The following is a 20,456-nucleotide window of genomic DNA, read 5'->3' on the forward strand; positions in this document are numbered from 1 at the left end:
GCCAGAGTGTAAGAGGGGCAGCAGACACGGTACACTGTCAAACACGAAACAACAGTTTGAGCAAAATATAGGAGGCCACACACAACAGCAGACTGGGCTTTTACTTTTCAGTGATCTACATTCATAATAAAGTGCTTAATTTCAAAATGTTGCATTTTAAAGCAAACTATATTACAAAGTCTCCTACTGGACAATGGAAAACCCCTCAGCATTTGTTTACAAAAAGCCCCAAATACTGAAGCACGCATGTTCAAATATCTGCAAAGTGATGTAGGACAACAGAAACAAACACCAATATTAATCCATTCTCATACTAAGATGACACTAAGACCCCCACAGCTCCGTTAATAGCTCACGAAAATAAAAATAAAAAACTGAATTAAACACTTAACGTAGAAAAACGAAACAATAAGTCGGTCACTTCCACGCTGAAAAAGCAAAGACACTGACATTCGTCAAGGTTTGTGGAATTAACTTCTGCGTGTTCCCTCGGAGGCCCGGACGCTCTCCGCTCCAGCCTCATCAAGAAATAACTACATGCGCAAAATCAATAAAAAAAAAGCCCAAACTGTACCCGGGGATTGCCATGCCGGATTCGGGGCAGCAGGAGCTTCAGCATGGCTCGCGCACCATGGCCGGAGACGGCGAGACAGCTGCCAAACCACAGGCACGGGGCAGACGCCTAAAGGAAGGACTAGCCCAGGAAAGGTCCTGCAGCTGCTGGTAACCACGGCGATTACAGCATGTCCTGTGCAGGGGCTGTCCTCTCCCCCTGTTCCCGTGGAAACAACCGAGGGAAGCAGGACGCACTGGGCTGCAGCTCCAGCTGATAGGACGGGCCGAATTTGCACAGGAAACCACGGAGCTCACAGAAAGGGAAACAGCCAGCCCGAGCTCAACCTCCCTGTCTCTACCGACCAGTGCGGCGGTACTGACAGTTATAACTTCAGATGTTTTCCTAAATCGGAGGATCATCCGGGCTTAAGTGAGCAAAGCTTTTCAGTCTCCACCCTTATGAATCAGCGCGGCGACCTCTCGGGTCTGAATCATGCCTCTCTTTCGCTTTGCTCATTCAAGCTCTCGGTGACCAGGAACATAACACTCCATTCATTCAATCGACTTGCACAACCCGACTCGGACTCCGTTCGGCCCAGCTGTGCCTGTTCTGCAGTTCTGACAAAGGGGGGGCGGGAGGGAGGGAGACGCTGCAAATCGCCTTCTTTGACAGCAGAGCCACGCTTCGTCTACCACTGCAGAAGGATTTCCCTTACACCAGCAGGGGATCTTCCGAGTTACTCACATACAGTACGGCAGATGTGCACTTTGTGTAATTAATCACCATTATTGTACTGACCATCTTCCCCTTCTGTTTGCTAAAACGTTTTGCAGAGCTCCGGCTGTGCCGAACACGGGGCTGCCCCCCGGGGACAGGAAGTTCTTGCCATCATGGCTGCACCGCTCAAGAGCCCCGCGGGGCCCGGGCGCCCTGGGGACCGAAGGCTCGCCGGAGACAAGGTGCAGCACGGCCAGCAAGAGGGTCCGGGTTCGATACGTCCGCGATCTCCCGAGAATCCCGCAAGGAACGCGCCTCAGCCAGCCCGGTGGCGTGACAGATGCGTGCTGGAGTGATGGACACCCCCGCGCTACGTCACGCACGGCCCTGCCTTGAGCCTCGGGCCTCGAGCCTCGAGGCAGCGCCGCTGGCCGACCTGGGCCTCTCTCTATCAGTGCTGCACAGCTCCGGCAGAACCGTCCTCCCACGGCCCACAAACCTCCTGCGGAAAGAAGTACCGCCTGCTCTCTCTTGAAACGCACTTTCCTTAGTTTCTACTTGAGCCTGTTGGTTAGAGTTTCAATGTTGGTTCTGGAGCCCGGTGGGTCCGACTGTCTTGGGATGCCTTTGATTTGAAACACCTGGGGCAGGTGCCCTCGTAGTCTTCCCTGTTCGCGACTGAAAAGGATCTGTTTCTTTGGCATTTCTTTAAGCCCTGGAACGTATCTAGACTGGTTTCACTGAATACAGAGAGGCTGAGCGATATCTTTCAGGAAGCAGCCCGCAGGTTGCCCACCATCTAGTAGCCACCCTGTGACCGGCTAATAAGAAGGCTTTCTCTTCCCCCACAAAGACCAGGGTTCATCTTTGGAGGCAACTGGATGGGCAATTTGGCAACTGTCAATTGCCCTGTGTACTTTCCAAATGCCACAATTCATAAAATGCGAGAATCGCTTCCTTTTCCTGGAGGGAATTTTGGGTGAATTGTGTAATATGGTCACATGAGCTGCTTTCGCTTAAGCAGTAGACATCACCCAACTTCTGCTTGATTCAGACAGAGCTGGCAAAGCAGTGAGGTTGAAAGTGATACGTGCCCTGGCTTTCAAATGAGAAAAATCACAGAGATTTGTTATTTCTCTCTCGACTACGGCAGTCCCTTAAAATAAACCGTGCCAAAATCAAGAAACACGAGATTTTACTCACAGTCTTGCTCCAATAACAATTCCCCAATCGTCTCAGATGAACTCCTATACACTACCCAGACAGCAAGCAATAGGGCTGTCATTTACCACTGAATACAGCTCCCTAAAAACACCAGTACAACCAGTAGAATGCTTAATTATATCATTATACTAATGCATAGTATATAATTGAAGAGCTTGTGCGCCAAACATATTGCAATGGAACTGATAGGAAGATCACTATGTATTAAGAGAAAAAATATTAATGAGCCCTCCCCATTTCATGACAACAGGAAACAACACTGTCTAAACCTTCTAATTCCAGTCTTGCGTGTAAAAAGCCAAAATCAGCATCCGTGAGCAGCTGCTTTACCCTTATAAAGGCTCATCAGCAAGGCACTGATAACTAGTGAAACACAAGTGCATGGATCAAGGAATACCTTTAAGGTATACGTTGTCTTTATAAGAGCAAGCAGACATAAATTACGAGAATGAATCCTACTTAAAGTAAGTCAGTAGTCACTAATAAGTCGTATTACTCATCAAGTGCACTTTTTAGCACACGAGTTCATTTAATTAAAGCACCTTTAATTAAAAAAACTTGGCAACCTCTCTGATAAACAATTACAGAACTTCCTAGGGTTCGATTTCAACAACCTGACAGTGACGGAAGCATTCTGAGCTCGTATTTAAAAATCTGTCATTCCTTCTGAATTAAGAAAAGAGACACTTCACAGTTCACAGATGAATAATTAAAGAGTCTATGTAAATATCAGTGCAGTGTGAACCCCGGCTATCTTCTCATGAGAGAGAGATGGTGTTTGGTTTCCTGAAGATCAGAGAGGAGGAGGCTCGAAAAAAAAAAAACGAGAAAAAAATAGTACTTCCTGTGAGTCTACACTCTGCCAACTTGACAGAAAAGATATAAAAATCCAATATTCTACGGCTTGGTGCAGTTAATGACCACTAAAAGAAGAAGACTGATGAAGGGAGCACTCATTTATACTGTGAGACAGGTGATTTGGCTTCCCACAGTACGGGTTTTTAAACTTCCTACAGTTTAGGTCTGTTTGGTACAGACTGGTTCACATCAGATGTTTCTGCTCATAGGCTCCCACAGAGAGTGATTTTTTTCCCCCCCAACCAAATCAGTTTTCCTGAGAGGAAAAAAAAGCAAAACCATAATCATGCAAAAAACAAAAACAAAAAAAAAATCAGAAAACTACACAAGTCTCCAATAATGTTTTAATTTGAGGACATAATTCATGAATTTGTAACCAGGATTTGACATTGGCAGATATTCATCACTTCTCCAATGAAGCAGCTCTGACCTTGCTTCATACTTTGCCGGAGATAATAAATCGATAGTGAATCATTACCACGCTGAAAGATGAAGGAAGGGAGAGATATGTTCACTCCATATAGTTAGACGTTAAATGCACATTCTGAACAAAGGCCTTAAAGCAGTGCTCTGAGGAAGCAGGCTCCCTGATGAAAAGACATTGTGCTGTTTCAATAGGGATGCTTCTATAATTCAAGGACACCGCATTTAAAAAGCAAATTCTCTTTCAGCGCAGTTGACATCTTTCTCTGACTCTGCGAACGATGCTGGTCTTACTTCCTAAGCTTTCAAGATGATTTATTGACAGTGTCCAACACGGAGCACTCTGATTCTTCTGCAAAAAAACGCATTATGAAAGCGAGTCATTAGTGTCTGCCGAAAATTAGAAAAGGATTCAGAAAGAAAAAAAAAAATATTCAGGGCACCAGAAGTCCTCAGGCATTCTCCATTTGTTATTGTTCTCAATTAACAAAATGCATTTTGACTGACAGGTCAAAATCATACTGTGGGACTTTAGAAAAGTGGTGCTCAAGCTTAAACCGGCCTCTCCCATTACTCTGAACTGAAATATGTAAATCGTCTTTGAGCTGCAAAAATAAACACTACATTTCATGTGCTTTCACAGACATTTTTGCCTCCGATCACTACTGCGGCGACCGCTCGGATTCCGGCCCTGCAATGCGGGCCTGTTGAGACAAGACAGCGCTGCTCTGCGGATTACGACGTGCGCTTCTCTCCCAAATGCCGGATAATTTCTACTTCGAGTCAGGCGTTCCGCTCTCAGGCAGTTTTTTTTTTAAAGCCACATCTGTTAAAAGTACCAGAAGATTAAAAAGAGAAAAAAAAAAACACAGAACTCGTTTTGACGGCGACCGCGTGATGCGATGTCGAGATATTAAGGGGCGAGTCTGGAAGAGCCCCGGTCAGCCGGCACGGGTTCAGACTCCCTCTCCAGGCACGGCGCTCACACGCCGCGGCCCGTCAGGCCTGCCATCACGCCCCCCCGATCTCAGTCTGCTATTCTCTTCAGTCAGTCTGTGAAGAACTACTTTACCACTCTCCACAACACTGCAAGCTCCCCGACAACACCGATGGGCACCGGCTCTGCACGTCTCTTCAGCCTCTCAACCCAGTGCCCGCGTTTTCTGGCGCCCGATCAAACGAAAGTTTCTCATTTCTGTAGAAGAAGTCACACTCCGGACGAACCGGTTGAAACGCAGCCTCTGTGGCTCTCCACCAAAACTGAAACGCGACTCCAACCGCCCGAACAACAGCGGGCATTGTCCTGAAGGCGATCCGGCTCTTCCTTGGAGGAGCCGCAGTGGGGGAAGGCAGGAGGAGCGTCTGCCGGACAGACGCGCGGCTCTTTGAAGACGCGCGACTGGAGTCGACAGCTTGCGACAGGAGTAAACCGAACTGGCGCTTCCTGCCCGGGTGTCTGACAGCAAACCATGTGGCTTCACATGGAGTCCTGCGTCCGTCCGCCTCTTACAGGAACACAACAGCTCTTCTAGTCGACACTGGGAGTGCCTGATATTTAACCGTACTGTCTCAAGCCCCACGTCTCTGTGCACACAAAGGCCGCGAGGTCTGTCATCTCACCCGGTCGGCAGGACCTCGGGGAGCCTGCTACTGACAAGGGGTTCAATCATCTGAAACCCTTCATTTGTGACCAGATAAAGGGCCTCTATCCTCCCTCCTAAACCCTCACCCAGCTTTTCGGACCGATTAGCATCCTGATTTGCGCGCAGCAGCCACTCCGTCGCCCCCTGAGCCCTGTGGCATGTAGCCCCGCGCCAGGTCACAGCTGCCCCGACGCACAGCCTGGTCTCCACAGTGTGGAGCGACAGGTACGGCGTTCCCGCCTCATACGCGTTCTGCCCACCTCCCCTTCCGCAGGCGAGGCCACAGAGTGCCGCGACCACGTGCCGCGGGGGGTTTACCGATTTTAACTTCATTTCAGCCCCCTGAGGATAATGAGGGATCCTCTCCCCACCTTCTGTCCATTAAGCCATTTTTTCATTCTTCCATTTAGCTGCAAATTTGTAATGGCTCTCCCCCTCCCCTCCCTCCTCCACACAGCACTGGAAATGCGGGCGGCGAAGTCACGGCGGCGCTGAAAGGCCAACCACGGGGACGGTTCTCCTGGGACAGCCCAGGCTGATGCACTGGAGGAGGGGCGCGGAAATATGGCGCAGGATTCATATTCCATTTCCCATCGGCTTCCTCCCCTCGCCCTATATTCAGGTAAGGCACGGAACAGGTGCCACACACCGTCACCAGACCGTCCACCAACAGCAAAACAACCATCCGAGAGAAACCTCCTTTCTCTCTCGAGCTCTTCGGCGATTCCTGCTCTCTCGGACGCTCTCTCTTTAACGCCAGCTGACTTGTGATGACGTGCCCTTCGAGTGCAGGGCAGGAGGGATGGGGAATGGGACTGCGGGTTTTCCCGCTTGATGTATTACCGTTTAGATGTGCCCGTTGTACTCCGTGGGCATGTAATTGGACAATTAAAAAACAGTTCAGAGGAAAAGGAAAGGAGCCTTGTCAATGGCTCATGGAGTGCATGTGTGCAGGATGAGTAAAGACCAAGATCCAGTCATTTCCAGTGGTGAAACAAAGCTTCTACCTACAGCTTCTTTGAGCGAAGATCAGAGGTTGTGTGAGGTAAGAGCTCTTGCTGGTGTTTGGGAGCTCTGCAACAAACAGGGCAAAACAGGAAAATGCCCGGCGAACGGCTTTTCACAAGCACCGTGTTTAGACGATGAGAGATGAAACCTGGTCTGTTAAATCTGCACTCATTAAAGACGCAAAAAAGTAAGTCCAGATGGCATGAAGCAGATTAAATATCCATCTGCCAAGAGCTTTGCTGGTGACAGGGCTCAAAGCAATTCTGAAAAAGCACGGTTTTGTCTGTGAGCAGGGCCGGTGCCGCGTTTCCACAACGCATCAGTTCAGAGCCTCAGTCGGGAGACAAATCCGGATTTCGAAGTGCCCTCATTAAAAACCCTGGTGACGGTCACATCCATCCCTGCCTCACCTCACCGGGATCACTGTGCCAGATTTTCATGAGTTCAACTGAGGCTTTTCCAGGGAAAGTCCATCTGGTCTCAAGTTCTAACTTGTCAGCCAGTAAAACAGCACTCATTTATTTGCACATACTCATGCACATTGCTGTGTTGGCAATAGGAATAATCAATGACTGCTGCATTAAGGGGACACGTGAAGGATATACAGGACGCAGGGACCCCGATTTCCATCCTGTATGAGAGGACTTTTTCCATGTGCGCCATGTGCTTTAAGTCAGGGAGATGTGGATGGAGGATGTGATAGGTCATTTCTATAATCCGCCAGGCCAGGACAGAGCTGGGAGTGGGAAACGGACACAGGGGTAGGAACAAGGCTGCTATGTTTACTCACTAGACTGCCCTTCCAGGTTTCAGTGTGCGGTTTCCAGGAACTGTCCTGCTGGAAGTACAGGCCTCAGAGGAAGATTAACAGCTGGCTCAATTCTTTCAGCCTCTCCCTGGATTGTACAGCCGGACGACAGAATCCGATTCTTGATTTTACAGATCAAACATTATTTAACATGAAAACAGGAGGCCCCATTTTTTTTTACACAAAAGGCTGTGGGAGTTTTTGCTGGGTCATGCTGTTAAACCCAATAACCCGGCACCTTTCACGAAACAGATGAATGAGCTCAGTGAGCTACTAACTACAAGTTGGGCCGAACGGCCTCCTCTCCTTCGTGATCTCTTTTGTGTTGGTAACTTCAGGCCACATAAAAGGTTCACACAGTGAAATTACACCACTTCCACTTTTCTTATTCGGATTGTCAGGCATTACATCACTTTTGCTACAACAGTGCATATGAATCACGGCAAAAAAAGAGAAAGAAGGTGAATTTGCAACACATGGGGAAACAATCCAGCGAAGCCGTTCGTATTGCACGAATGGTTGCACCATTATTTCTTATTTGACTAGCACTCACCATAAAAAAGCAACTGCACGATGTCATATGAAGTTACCTAACTGCCTTTTATGAAAATTCTCTTTTTAATTGCCGAACGTATACAAAGTGACTGCCGAACTGTTCTATTTTTTCGTAATGATGACTGAACGCCAGGCTTGGCTTCATTAGCACGAGGCTGGTTGGACTGGGACTCTCGGAAACATACCACTTCACCCGTTGCTATCGCGTCTTTGCTCACCACCATGTCTTATGCCAATGTACCGCAGCAAAGAAACAAAGTTCTGACAGCTCCCAAAAATATCTGCCAATGCCAACCAATGCCTGAAGTCAGAAAGATAAATTCGAGCCCTGATTATAGTTTCTCGTCATGCGATCGCAAGTCTGTGCAGCAAATCCAAGGGCAAATCTGCATTCACATCAAAGCTTTGCAGCACATCTGCGGCTAAACAGCTGACAAATCACCTCTAAAAAGGAGGAAATTTTAATTTGTCGAGTGACACATCCGAGTCAGGTCTGGCATCTTCGAATCACATTAAGAGGCTTTCCCTTAATGAGGCCGACAACCCAATTTGATTACCAAAAAAACTGCAGCTAATTGGATGGCATGTAATAAGGTTCCAGTTTATTAATCACAGCATTTCCATGCCTGGAAAAGAAAAATAAAGAAAGCAGGCTATCGCAACCTCCCACAATGGACACAGCCTAGGAAAAATGCCAGAGGTTATTTTCACAGTAAACAAGTTTCTTAGCTGAGTGTAACAAGACGAATTTCAAGGCTTTTGACTGCTAATTTCCTAATAAACACCACCTCGTTTTCCACAGCTATGTTTCAGAGACAGCAAAATTGATTTTGCTCTCCTTTCACCCCACCCCTCAGGGGCCAGCAGTTTCTTGCTCAATTAGCGCCTTGAAGGTTTCCCAACTTCTTTCAGAAAATGGGAAACACACTCCGGCTGTGGAAGAGAAAGCTCTAAAAATCCCCCAGCTCTAAAAGAAGCACGGCAGCGTCACTCCTACCACAGTTCAGGCGGGGGGAAATGCCCAGACTGAGAACTACACCGTTTAACAATCAACACTGCAAGATCTGAGTTTCCCTGAGAAAAAACATTTTCATTCATTCTCAGAAGTCACATTGCCACACTTAAGTAATCCCAAACTATCACACTTCGTAAAACTATTCTTGTGTCTGGAACAAACCTCCTGCGTCCATTATTACTCACCCGAAGATTTCATCCAAGAGAACTTATGTTTGTACCCATTAACACAGCTGGGATTTGAACCCGCAACCTTCCAGTTAGTGGTCCAGAGCCTTAACCACTCCTCCCACACTGCTGACAAGTCACTATGGATTGTGCCAAAAATTGAGTGGATGACATTCACTAAATCTTACTTGTTGGTCGCATTCCCCGAACCAAAACTCGACAGCCCCTCTCAGTCCCAGGGGCTAGGCCAACTGAGCTGGTCCTTCCAAGCCCAGTCACAGCCCGGAACAGGACTGAGGTCAGGGCTCATGGCACAGCACAGCACAGCACCTGAACAAGGGCCAGGAAGCACACCTGCCTCCCGAGGTGCTGTTCAGAGCAAAATCCCCAAGGACAAACCTTTTCTTTTTTACTTCACTGGTTTTCAACTGCTTATTAATCAAGGGGAGAGAAAGATCAATATCGAAGCTCCACAACTTGGAGGATTAGAGTGTGACCGTGGTGAGATTAATTAGCAAAAGGGACTTTTTTGCTTTTTTTTTTGCTTGGGGAAACGATGCTCAACACGCCAACACTCATCAAGGTCAAGCAGCACAGGAAACACGAGAGGGAGGGAGTGGGAGAGACAGGAATAAACACTGCCAAGTGATGTGCGTCTATGCACAGGAAAACAGGTTCACGTTCCTTCACACTTGCAGGGACGCCAGGGACTCGGGGGGATTTTCAAGCGCGTGTGCTCCAGCACCGCCGGTGGTTTTATCACGATACCATGAACGCGTGTGGCAACAAACGTCTCGATGCCCATACGTACTCACTCACGCTTCTAAATCGATACCGTCTGGCAGTTTCCTATACTGCAGCTGTGCCTCGTGGCAACAGGGCAGGCGAGGCGCTGCCTGCGCAGGCACGTCAATGAGAGGCAAGAGGAAGAGAGCGAGAGCAGGAAGAGGCAGCTGTGTCGCGGACTCGGGCCTCCTCGGCGTGACTCGGGGGGGGGGGATCAGCACGCCAAGCCGTCGCTGGCGAGGACTGGGCGTGCTCGCTGTGCTCACGTGACCGGCGCTCACGATCTTACAAGGCCGTAAGCGCGTGTCAGCGTGCGTCACAGAGCTTTTCTCCAAATGACTTGAACAATTTAACCCACAGTCCTGCGCAAGGCTTCCAGATCGGATCCTCCTACTAACACCTGGAAGCCGGTCACTTTCACACAAGCCTATTAAAAATCTGTTGGCTTTTATACATAGCAGGCCCCCCCCGCCAAGTCCACAGCGGATGTATTATTTTCCGTTTAAACGCTTGTTTAACCAGGTGAGTCAATGGGAGAATAAATCCTCATTGCAGAACCAACAACCAGCGAGATAAGGAATGGAATTAAATCGCATCTCTGTCCATCACTCATTTCCTCCGTGTAACTGTGATTGACTGGATGTTTGAATAATGGTGTGACGAGCGACATTAGCAGCCAGATGTGACACCTAATTGTGCGAGAGTTCATAGTTATAAACTTTATAAATCCACACAAGTGCCGATTAAGTTCAACAGAGTGTAGCACCTGCTGCACACAATCGAACATGACCACTTTCTACATCACACCTGGCAGTGTGCAGTGACGTATTCAGACTGTCAGAACTTTTTCCTTCTCATCGAGAAAAGCACATCGAAACTAATCGAATGAGCAGCACTTGATTGCACCTTATCTTGCATTGCAGCTTACACATCTCAACAGACTGCTTCAGGCTCAAGTGATCCCTTTCGGCACCAGCAGTTTCACAGAGAACTTACTAGACAACGTGACCCCAGTGTTTTAAGGCAAAAGGCAGTGCTCGATTGCCAAACTGTGCACTGCCGCACCTGAGCGGATAAGCAGGGGTGTTGGTCACCAACAACGCTCACACCCACTTGGCAAGAGGGCACCCTGCCTGATCGCAACTCGTGACACCCCCGTGACCTCGGTCCCCATTCGGAAACCCCAGCCACAGAAACCACACGAAGGACACAGCTCAGACACGAACCAGTGACTTCATGACTACAAGACTCGGCCATCTCTCACCCGATCTATTCAGGAACCCCTTTTTTCAAGCTCCTAATAGCCGAGAAGAGCTGTGGCCAACATTTTTTTTTGTACTGAATCAATGCTCGAAATTCCATAGATTTTGGGAGCTGAGCCCCATAACATTTACTTCTCAGATGATTTGTCTTTTACTACAGCCCTTTTGTAAGGTCCCTATTGTAAAGCCCTTAAAAAGATAAAAAAAGGGGCATTAACCTCTATGACAGGACGCCCCGCTCTGTAAAATTACATCTGATTCGATATTGGCTGATAGTTTTCACAACTCGGGGTCCCACCTCCAGGAAGAGGCTGGAGAGGTGAGGAGCTCAATGATGAGAGCAGGCATATTTTCTCAGGGATCTGTGCTCTCATCCCTACTACTCCCACAAAACTGCTACCATCACCAACATGTCTGGGTCTTTGTGAAGCAGTCACAGCACAGGGACGGCCACTTCAGCCCTACCACACATACACACACTCCGACCCCAGCTCAGAAACAGGCCCAGCAAAACTCACGAGAACTGAAAAAACCGCAAGCTTTTTTTTTTCTCGTAAGGGTAAATGACCTGTGGGATTACCAGTCCCCGTACTCATGTGAACAGGAAGATAAAATGAATTAAGACAGTGTGAGCTCTCCAGTCGGGGATTGAAAGCTGCACAGGCTGGTTATCGCTCGGCTTCACCTGGGTCATTTAGAGTGGGGAACAAGCTGCGGGAGTCACAGGGCACTTTAATGGAAAAACACGGCAGAGCTGCAGCTCTCTGCAGTGGTGCTCAACAGGGCCAGGCCTATACGATATACACTGAGCTATAAAAGAAACGCGCCACTATTTGTGCATGTTCATAGAAAAATAAAACATGCAGATTTTGCATATTGATCACATGTTTTTGACTGATTATGAATGAACACGATACGTTTAAGAGACTCAGACTGGTACACCACCACAAAATCAACTCATTGCTTACCTATATGTGACTGGGCACAGGTCGTGAGGCAATTCAACCTGTTCATTGTCCAACCTGGCAAAAATCAAGGAACTGGAACAGAAGCGAGTCGTCTTGGTTTCTTTATCAAGAGAGCCGCCTTGAGACGGGTTAGTTTTACCCGAGTGGTTACAGTAGCATTCCTGCTCTGTATGAGAGGAGCTGCAGGTTCAGACACCTGGGAGTCTGTGCTTGGCTGAGGAGCCAATGGTGCAAAGGTACCACCTGCGGGACCACGTCTGAACACCTCCAAGTCTGTATCCTTCGTAAAGTCCTTCAACGCCTTCGCGCCGGCAGCATCTCAGAGGCTGGACCACGGCACCTCAGCTGGACTCTCCAGCAGTGGAGACGAGTCCTGTCCCACGATGGTTTGTGCAGACCACTCGGATGGCCACGAGTAAGCATGGAGGCACTAGCACATAATGATGCGCTATCACTCTGTTGAGCGCGGCAGGCCGGCTGGTCTGAGTGCGAACAGCCCTCACAGGGGCCAATGGCACCCCGAAGTGCTACGCCGGTCAATCCCCGGGATATCTCGCCTGCCGCACACCACGAGGACTCATCCCGACACGACAGCCCCGCCAGGACAGCGTACAGCCTCGTCTCAGATGAGTAACCAGCTTTCTTGCGGGATGAGAATGTGAGCCCTGCGTCTCATCTGCCCTGCACGCCAGACTTGAGCCCCCATGAAAATCCGCAAGATGAGCTGGGCTCCTCATGTGACACCTGGAGCTGGGATCCACCGAACAGACGCATGCTTGTGCAGCTTCCAGGAGAGGGATGGGACAGAATCCCAGTTTCCCCAGAAGCACACGGAGATCTAATAGGCCTCTCCAATGCCAGATCAATAACTCTGGCATTCACGTCTATAATTATCTGTCAGGAGTTCTCCTGCTGAAATATCTCTAGACAAGTTCATACAGATCATTCTATGATGCAACTGATCCTTATCATAAGCCCAAAAGAGTAGAGAACGCACCGAACAAATCTGCCAACCTCAGCGGCAGCTAATCTTGAGGAGTATTCGGTGCTCGCGATTAAAAGAGGCTTTTGCTTTAAAATTTCAGCTATGCAGATTCATCCTACAGCTCTTCTGTGACCGCAAAACTTCATCTCTAAACTCAGTGACTCACTCCCCCAGTAATTATGAAGTTCTTGCACGTTGCACACACTATCATCACGTTCTTTACAGAGTTTACTCCTCTTGATGTCACTATTACATAAAATGAATATGGATTAAAATGTTGAGTACTTGCCAAGATTTAGCACCAGTGGTACAAACGCCCTGTCAGAAGAGACAGAAAAAGAACGTCTGACCCTGCAGAAGCCCCTCCCTCACCCTCCTCTTCTTCGCACCATCAACCTCCTTTCTTCCCTTCCAAAACAGTGCTTTCTCTCCCAGCACCACGTCTAACGTGCACAATGGCAAACGGCATGCACAGGTTTCCGACCAAAACCGTGAAATTACTCAGAATACATGCAGTCCCATGAATTTGAAGAGCCCCTTAATTCCATACTGAGCTTCAGACCAGGTGTTTTCACTCATGTGCCCAGAGAGGCTGACCAGAAGATCGGACAGCGACCGAAGGAACCCAGCCCGCCTCCTCGCCTCGGTATTCAGGACCTTCCCAGCAGTGAGTGAGGTCACTCTGAATGAAGAGCCTCATCAACACGTTACGCGAGACTGACTGAAACTGGATTTATTTTTGGCAATGCCTCTCTATATCACAATGCACAGTCCCGTGCCTGTAACTGCAATTAACACACTAGGATGAGTGTTATAAAGACCGCAATGAATTAATTAAACCCTGTCTTCTAAAAAACTGAACTGCAGAATCTTTCTGTACTCCAGACCAGAAGGCTGCCACGCCAGTTCTCGTGCAAAACCAAGAACGTAGACAGACAGCACAAATAAGTGATGTTTGTTGCTTTCGTTCCTCGACTAGATTTTTTGTTTCCAACTCCACAGAAGAAAAAGCAACGGGTTCCTAATCAGAATGGTGTGAGAACTTTACAGGTCATTTGTGTGCCATTTATTTAAACATCCTCATCAGGAGGAAAAACCTGAAGTTCACCAGTTATGCATTTATGACATCACAGGCCAGGGGCCTCGAACCCTGATCTTGGAGGGCAGGTGTGTCTGCAGATTTTCTAGGTCTCTTTAAGACATCCGCACCCAAAGAGATCTTAAAATAAACTGATCATGAGCAGATTTAGGTAGATCAAAACCCAGCTGGACCCAAAGGGGAACACCGGCACTCCAGGTACTGTGCTGAGGACCCCTGGCCAAGGAGCACACTTAAAGTCAAGGGCTTTCAATAGCACTGGCCAACAGGATCACAACCCAGGGGTCTGAAGCAATCCACAGAGAGTGGGGGCGGAACAGGAAGGCAGAACACTTCAAGACAAACGGAATATTTTGTAAACTCATTGTGGGATACAGTTTGTGTTTTATTTCCAAGCGATAAGAGTGCAGAGAGATAGAGATACAGTGGGCGCCTCTATTTACCTTTGTGGGTTTATTCTCAGAAGCAACAAGGGCTTTACTACGGTTCACCACCAACAGACACACAAGAGGGGGCAGGCGGAGCAGTGTGGCAGTGGAGCTCATGGGTACAGTGACCACCTCTCTTTAAAACATGCCCGCTTGACCAAAGACTCCCATCGGGGGTCCGGAAGTAGCCCTGCGACACCTGGATTTCATGCCGTCTTATCATCCCTTTACTTAAACTGATTTTTAAAGACTTTCAGCTCTGTGGAGCTGTGTAGAAAAATACAACCTGAAAATTATTTTAAAAAGCTAAATGAAAGCACAGCAGTCAAAAGCAGTGTGCTCAGCATAGCTGCTTAGGCAGGAGCAGGTGTCGAGTCTCTGAACCCCACCTTCCAGCGGGTCCTTACTGCTCGTCTGCTTGAAAGGCAACCCAGAGAGCAGAAGTGGAAACGGCATAAAAGGGCATTTAAAAACAGGAACAGGAGGCACTTCCCTGACCAAAGGGACGTGGGTGTCTGGAACCAACTGCCCGGCCATGTGGTTGAAGCCGATACCTTGGCTTCTTTCAAGAAATGGCTGGACGAGATCCGTAGATTAATTAGCTACTAACTAGCAAATCAGCTGGAGGGGTCAAATGGCCTCCTCTCATTTGTGACCTTTGAAATATTCTAAGGCTGTGGCAATTTCAAGCTGAAACACAGATCCGTTTGTCATTTGTATGCATAAACGGAGATTTCTGAAATCAAGAATGAATGCAGAAAAAAGGTTGAAAACTGAGCAACTGGTACATAGTGGGTCTGGGTTTTTTCAAGTTGTACAATGCTGTAGGATTTGCTTTATCTTGTATTGAATAAAGCAGTTTTTTTTTTATTTAAACCTTCTCACAAAACACTCAGCACTTGGCAGTGTGACACCAGTGGCAGTGCAGAAAGCCAGAAACAGATTTTATTTTAAATCTCTTTATCAATGCAAGTCTTATCTGCTGCGCTGAAGTCATCCTGATGTCTTCCATTAATGTTATTTATGACCCTTCTCTAGCATGGAACCTCTATAAACAGCACAAGGACCAGGCAATCTCGGCTTGGGTATAATAAAGCCAGATAAACTTTTTCCCCAAATCCATAATTCATGGACGCAAAGACCAGACAGTGATCCTCTAAAAATTCCTGGCTTGGCTTACGAAATGTCAAGGTCAGATGTCCCCGCTTTGTTTTGAGGCAATTTATAAAAGACTCGCACATTCGGGAACGTTCAGCAAAGTGTGTCCAATCACATTCGGCTCTCTGAATTTCATTTTACCATCTAGAGACATCTCGTATACCCTGACTCTTCGCTTCTGCACAACCTACAGTAAGATGTCAGGAAGCTGAGGATATCACTCCCACAAGCTGCTTACAACACAGATGCATTTAGGACCATTAGAGTTCCAGAGAGAGGAGGTAGAGACTGCCGCTTGAAATAAATTCAATACGGCCACTGAACCATTAAAACAGGGATTAAGTAATCAATGCACTCCATTTCCAGGTCATTTTAATCTAATAACCGGGGTCACGCTGACAGGGTGCTGACAAACCCACTTTTAACCTGCAGGATGCCAGCAATTCAATGATGACAGCTCCATTGTTTTTCTTTTTTTAAAAACACGGGTGGGGACTTCAGGCAGGATGAACTGGGGGGAGCCGGGTGTCCTCTGCGAGAGGAGACACAGAACTGAGTTGGGCACACAGTCCCCCCAACGTCTTCGGCGACGGGGGAGGGAGGTGTCGTCGCCGAGCAGGAGGACACAGAGCGGGGACACCGATGACGGGTTCGGCAGCCTCAAAGAGGACCACCGCCACAACAGAACGGAACTTGGACTTACGCTGCACATCGAAGGCTCGTCCTCGCCCATCGAGTCCTCTGCCACCTGATGCCCATTCTGCAGAAGCAAGCAACAAAGCGACCGTGAGGACCAGACAGCTGTGACAGGCGTGCCGGGCCTGTGGCTCCGTCACGGGCCTCGGACCTCGACAAGGTTCAAGGGAGGCCGGACACAGAACCGAAACGGTCCCAGCAGAACCCCCACTGCTGTGCGAAGCCGTTTCATTTTTTTTTGCTTTTTGTTTTTTTCAAACCTGAGGTCAGGAACGTAAAACAAAAAAAACTAGTTTTAACTAAAGCAATTCAGTAAAAACAAAGCAGCCAGGATTCCAAGAAGCTGCATCTTTTTCAGCGGCCTGTAACACTTCGGATATGACCACCTGAGTTTGGCAGCTGGTCACGCTGCCCCCATAAAAACAACGTGACTCCAGATGAGGCATCTGGGCCGGTGACCTGGGCAGCCGATTCTACAGCACAGAGCTCGTCGAGTTTCTCGTCTGCACGACAGGATCACGGGTTCCCACGAAATAACTACAGCTAGTGTAGTCGAGTGTCCCTCACACACACACCGCTCATCCCCGTGTCCCCCCGACCGGGGCGCTACTGGGGAACAGAAAAGCAGGCAGGTGGACGAAAACCACCTGTGACACCTCTCGGTGCCCCGCTCAGCTGACATGACAGGGCGGCCAGTGGCAGGTCCGGACACTCCCCGGAGAGAGAGCTTCCGGGTGTCACTGTGGATCGTGGGCCGCAGGGTTACTCCTTACAGCCACTCAGCGTCTCACCTGCATTTCCAGCCAACAAAAAAAAAACCGGGATTGCAACACCGCGGAATGGGTGTAAAAGTTCAGCAAGGGGAGAAGGAGTCAGGCGTACTGGTCTCCGCCTCGCCCGTGTTGTTGTTGTTGTTGTTGTTGCCGGACACCGCAAAACCTGCCTCGCCTCCCCTCACCTAACCTCCCCGTGCGCTTTTTTTTTGTAACAACAACAACAACAAAACAAACAAAACCGTCTAAAACAAAAACAAAAAAACGACCTGCGCCCGTTTTGAGCCACCACACCCGGCTCCTTAAGACGACGACGAGGGCGTCGGAAATCGCGGAGCGACCCGTCCCGTCCGCACACGTGTCTGAGCGGCGGCCAGGACCCTGCGTGTGCGTTTTCGGCTTTCATTTGACCTAGACCAGTGCGTCCCCCCAGCCACCCACCCGGCTTCGTGTACGGGTGTTTCTTTCTCTTTCTTTCTGGTTTTCAAAAACGGGTCGCGAAGTGTAAGACAGGGCTCCGCGATCGACCTTCCTTCCTTCCTCTCTCTCTCTCGGCTTTGACACCCCGCGGCACGACACTTCAAAACGGCCACACACACACACGTACACGCCGGCAGCTGCTAAAACCGTATAGATATACGTGCAGGTGAATAAACACGTCACGGGCGGGAGGCGGCGATGTTGTACGTCGTCCCCGTCCGTCCGTCCGGGTCGGTGCCGACAACAGAACTAACTTGGAAAACTGATTTAAAAAAAAAAATGCCTGCAAGTCGCAGTCGCTGCTGCCCCTATACCGCCCCTCTCTCTCTCTCCTCTCATTCCAAGTTGAGATATATGTCGCAAAGTTAAAAGTCGGCTTGTCCCGTCCCAGGACAAGCTCGGATCTCCGGGAGAGGTCCGGTCCGGTCCAGACCCCCCGCCTCCTGACAACCGCGTCCCAGCTGACAACTCGCCCCGGTCGGTCGGTCCGGTCCGCCCGCCCGTCCTCCACACACACACACGGTCCCGTCCGGCAGACTCACCTCGCTCTCCACGTCCCCCAGAGCCATCTTCTGCCAAGGGTCTCCCAGCTGTGCCAGCGGCATCTCCGGCCGGAGTCAGGCGGACTGAGCCCGAGAGAGCGGCGCGCTGACAGTTGACCGGACCGGCACAACACACACACACACCGGGGGGGGGGAAGGAAAATAAAAGCTTACGACGCTGGAACAAGGGGGAGGAGGGGGGAGTCAGAAAACAGGAGAGAGGGAAAAAAAAAAAAGAAAACAAGCCTAAACTCTTGACAGGGACGAGCAGCCCCTGAGCGGAAAACGAAGAAAAAAAAAAGGCGGAGGGGGGGGAGCCCTGATATAGTCCAATCCGGTGATTCGAGTTCTTGTGTTTAGTCTGTCTCTCAGCTCCCCCCCCTCCTTCTCGCTCGCGCTCTCTCTCTCTCTCGCGCGCGCGCTCGCGGACTCGCTCACTTCCGCTTTTCTCAATATGGCGCCGCGGCTCCCTCGGCTTACCTGTCCGTCACAGCGAGGCTGGTTGCCGAGTCACGGCGGCGGCGTCACGGCTGCGCCGCGGGGGAGGAGCCCTGCCCTCCCCTCCCCTCCTCTCGGGCCCCCGGACAGCGTGTCCAGGTGAGAGAAGAAGGCGACTAGACCGAGGGCGGAACCTGAGTCATCGAGCCGCAAACTCTCTGAACCTGCCCTCCTCCTCCTCCTCCCCCCCGGCGGTACTACCACACGGCTGGCCCGGCCGGCTAGCCCAGATATACGGAATCCGTACTTCGTGAATAGTTAGACAGTTGCATTCAGTTCAATTCAAGGTGCTTTATCAGCAAGACCGATGGGTACAATCAGTATTGCCAAAGCAAATAAAAATCATAAAATTAACATGGAAAAAAAACATAAAATAAAAGTAAAATAAAATCTACATATTACGGACGTTTACAAGAAAGACATAAAATATTGACATATACTGTAGGCAGACGGAGCATTGTTGGGAGACAGGTCTACTGCTCCTCAGGCTGGGACAGGAGATCACAAACTGGGCTGCCAGTTCAACTGAGTTCCCTCCTCCCTCTCCCGGTAGGACTGGGACCCGTTGTGATTCTGGCAGGTGTGGGAACTCCGGGACTAGATTTCTGAATTTAGGGAAGAATGTTTCTCTAATCCCAGAGTGTCTGTCAGTGCAGTAGGAAGTGCACCTCATGACATCGGACAGGTACTGTATGTAAAAGCAGGGCTCCCTGTATGATGAGCTCGTCTGGGGTTAAGAAAATATCATTTTCTTTTTTTTTTTGTTTAAAAAAAAAAGTTAGTGTCAATGACAGCTTGTTCCTGGCATTCAGATCGCAAAGTGTTTGTTTTTTAAAAAAGGAGAACTGGACATAACGTTACAAACGACGTGGAAAGCGGAGAGTCAAAACACGACGCTGAGACGGGTGACGTGTTTCTGCGCTGTGCACGGCTCTGATCTTTTTCTTAAACGCTTCATTGTAACTGTCCAAAACCCGTGTGTTATCTGTCGACGCCGAATGAATACATTTGTATTCATGTCGAAGCAAGATAGTACATCCACACGCGACTGACATGTTTCTTTTTTATTTCTTCTTGCGATAATTGCAGAGAACCGAAACCGATCACCTCCAATTACCTGCACAAATGCGTGAATTCGATTAAATCTCACACCTCCCATTCTAAACACATACAGCAGCTAGTCCTACTTCTCCCAAATATTTTCAGAATTAAACCTGAGAATGTGGCTTGTCTTGAAATCAAGGCCTACATTTGCCCACTTAAAAACGGAACGCGAGATTCCTGGAGCCCAAGGGCAGTCCTGGACATTTACAGTGTTCAAGGCTAGCTCGGCTCCCTTCCACAGTCTGTGCACTGTCCAGGAGAGTCTACAGGAGGTAACATGGGACACGACGATTGTGCCATCTATGGAGTGAAAGGAGAACTGCATGTTCTATGTACAAGACTAAACGTGTTGACAGTTTTAACACGGCGTTATAATAGTTATAATTAAACTATTGTGTAAGAAAGGTTTGAAGATGTTAGGCAATCGGGGAGCTCCTGACACATCCTACGTCATGGAGCTTTAATCAAACAAAGAACTGTAGTTACACTGACATCCGTGGTTTCTGCCGTGACGTAAGAAACACCATGTTTTAATTCAATTCCAGCATTATTGTCCAATGCAACAGCACAACAAGGACAGACAAACATCACCGGCAGAGAAGGCAGTACAGTAGAGTTACAGGAGATTAGAGAGTTACTTCATATTGTCTGAGACTGATTCTGTCTTTTTTTTTTCAGTGCCGTTTGAGTACATTCAGAGGTT

At 48.9% G+C, this 20,456-nt stretch overlaps 1 protein-coding gene across 4 annotated transcripts in view; it reads right to left on the reverse strand.

Moving 5' to 3' along the window:
* The window catches only part of LOC102696953 (ribosomal protein S6 kinase alpha-3), a 52,115-nt gene extending 33,553 nt beyond the window's left edge, over positions 1-18,562 (reverse strand). Inside the window, exons 1-2 of one of the 4 annotated variants that reach the window (XM_069189900.1) lie at positions 18,152-18,562; positions 16,364-16,420 (exon numbers count right to left, since the gene is read on the reverse strand). In XM_069189900.1, the coding sequence (XP_069046001.1) occupies positions 16,364-16,420; positions 18,152-18,214 (120 nt within the window). In that variant the 5' untranslated portion in view covers positions 18,215-18,562. Of the gene's footprint in view, positions 1-574; positions 932-16,363; positions 16,421-17,570; positions 17,686-17,773; positions 17,848-18,151 lie in introns of those variants that run through there. The other 3 variants (XM_069189901.1, XM_069189902.1, XM_015341453.2) reach the window with 3 other exon arrangements.
* Positions 18,563-20,456: the final 1,894 nt, after the last annotated feature.

Source organism: Lepisosteus oculatus, chromosome 5 (assembly GCF_040954835.1).
Source record: "Lepisosteus oculatus isolate fLepOcu1 chromosome 5, fLepOcu1.hap2, whole genome shotgun sequence".
In the NCBI taxonomy this organism is placed as follows: Eukaryota; Metazoa; Chordata; class Actinopteri; order Semionotiformes; family Lepisosteidae; genus Lepisosteus; species Lepisosteus oculatus.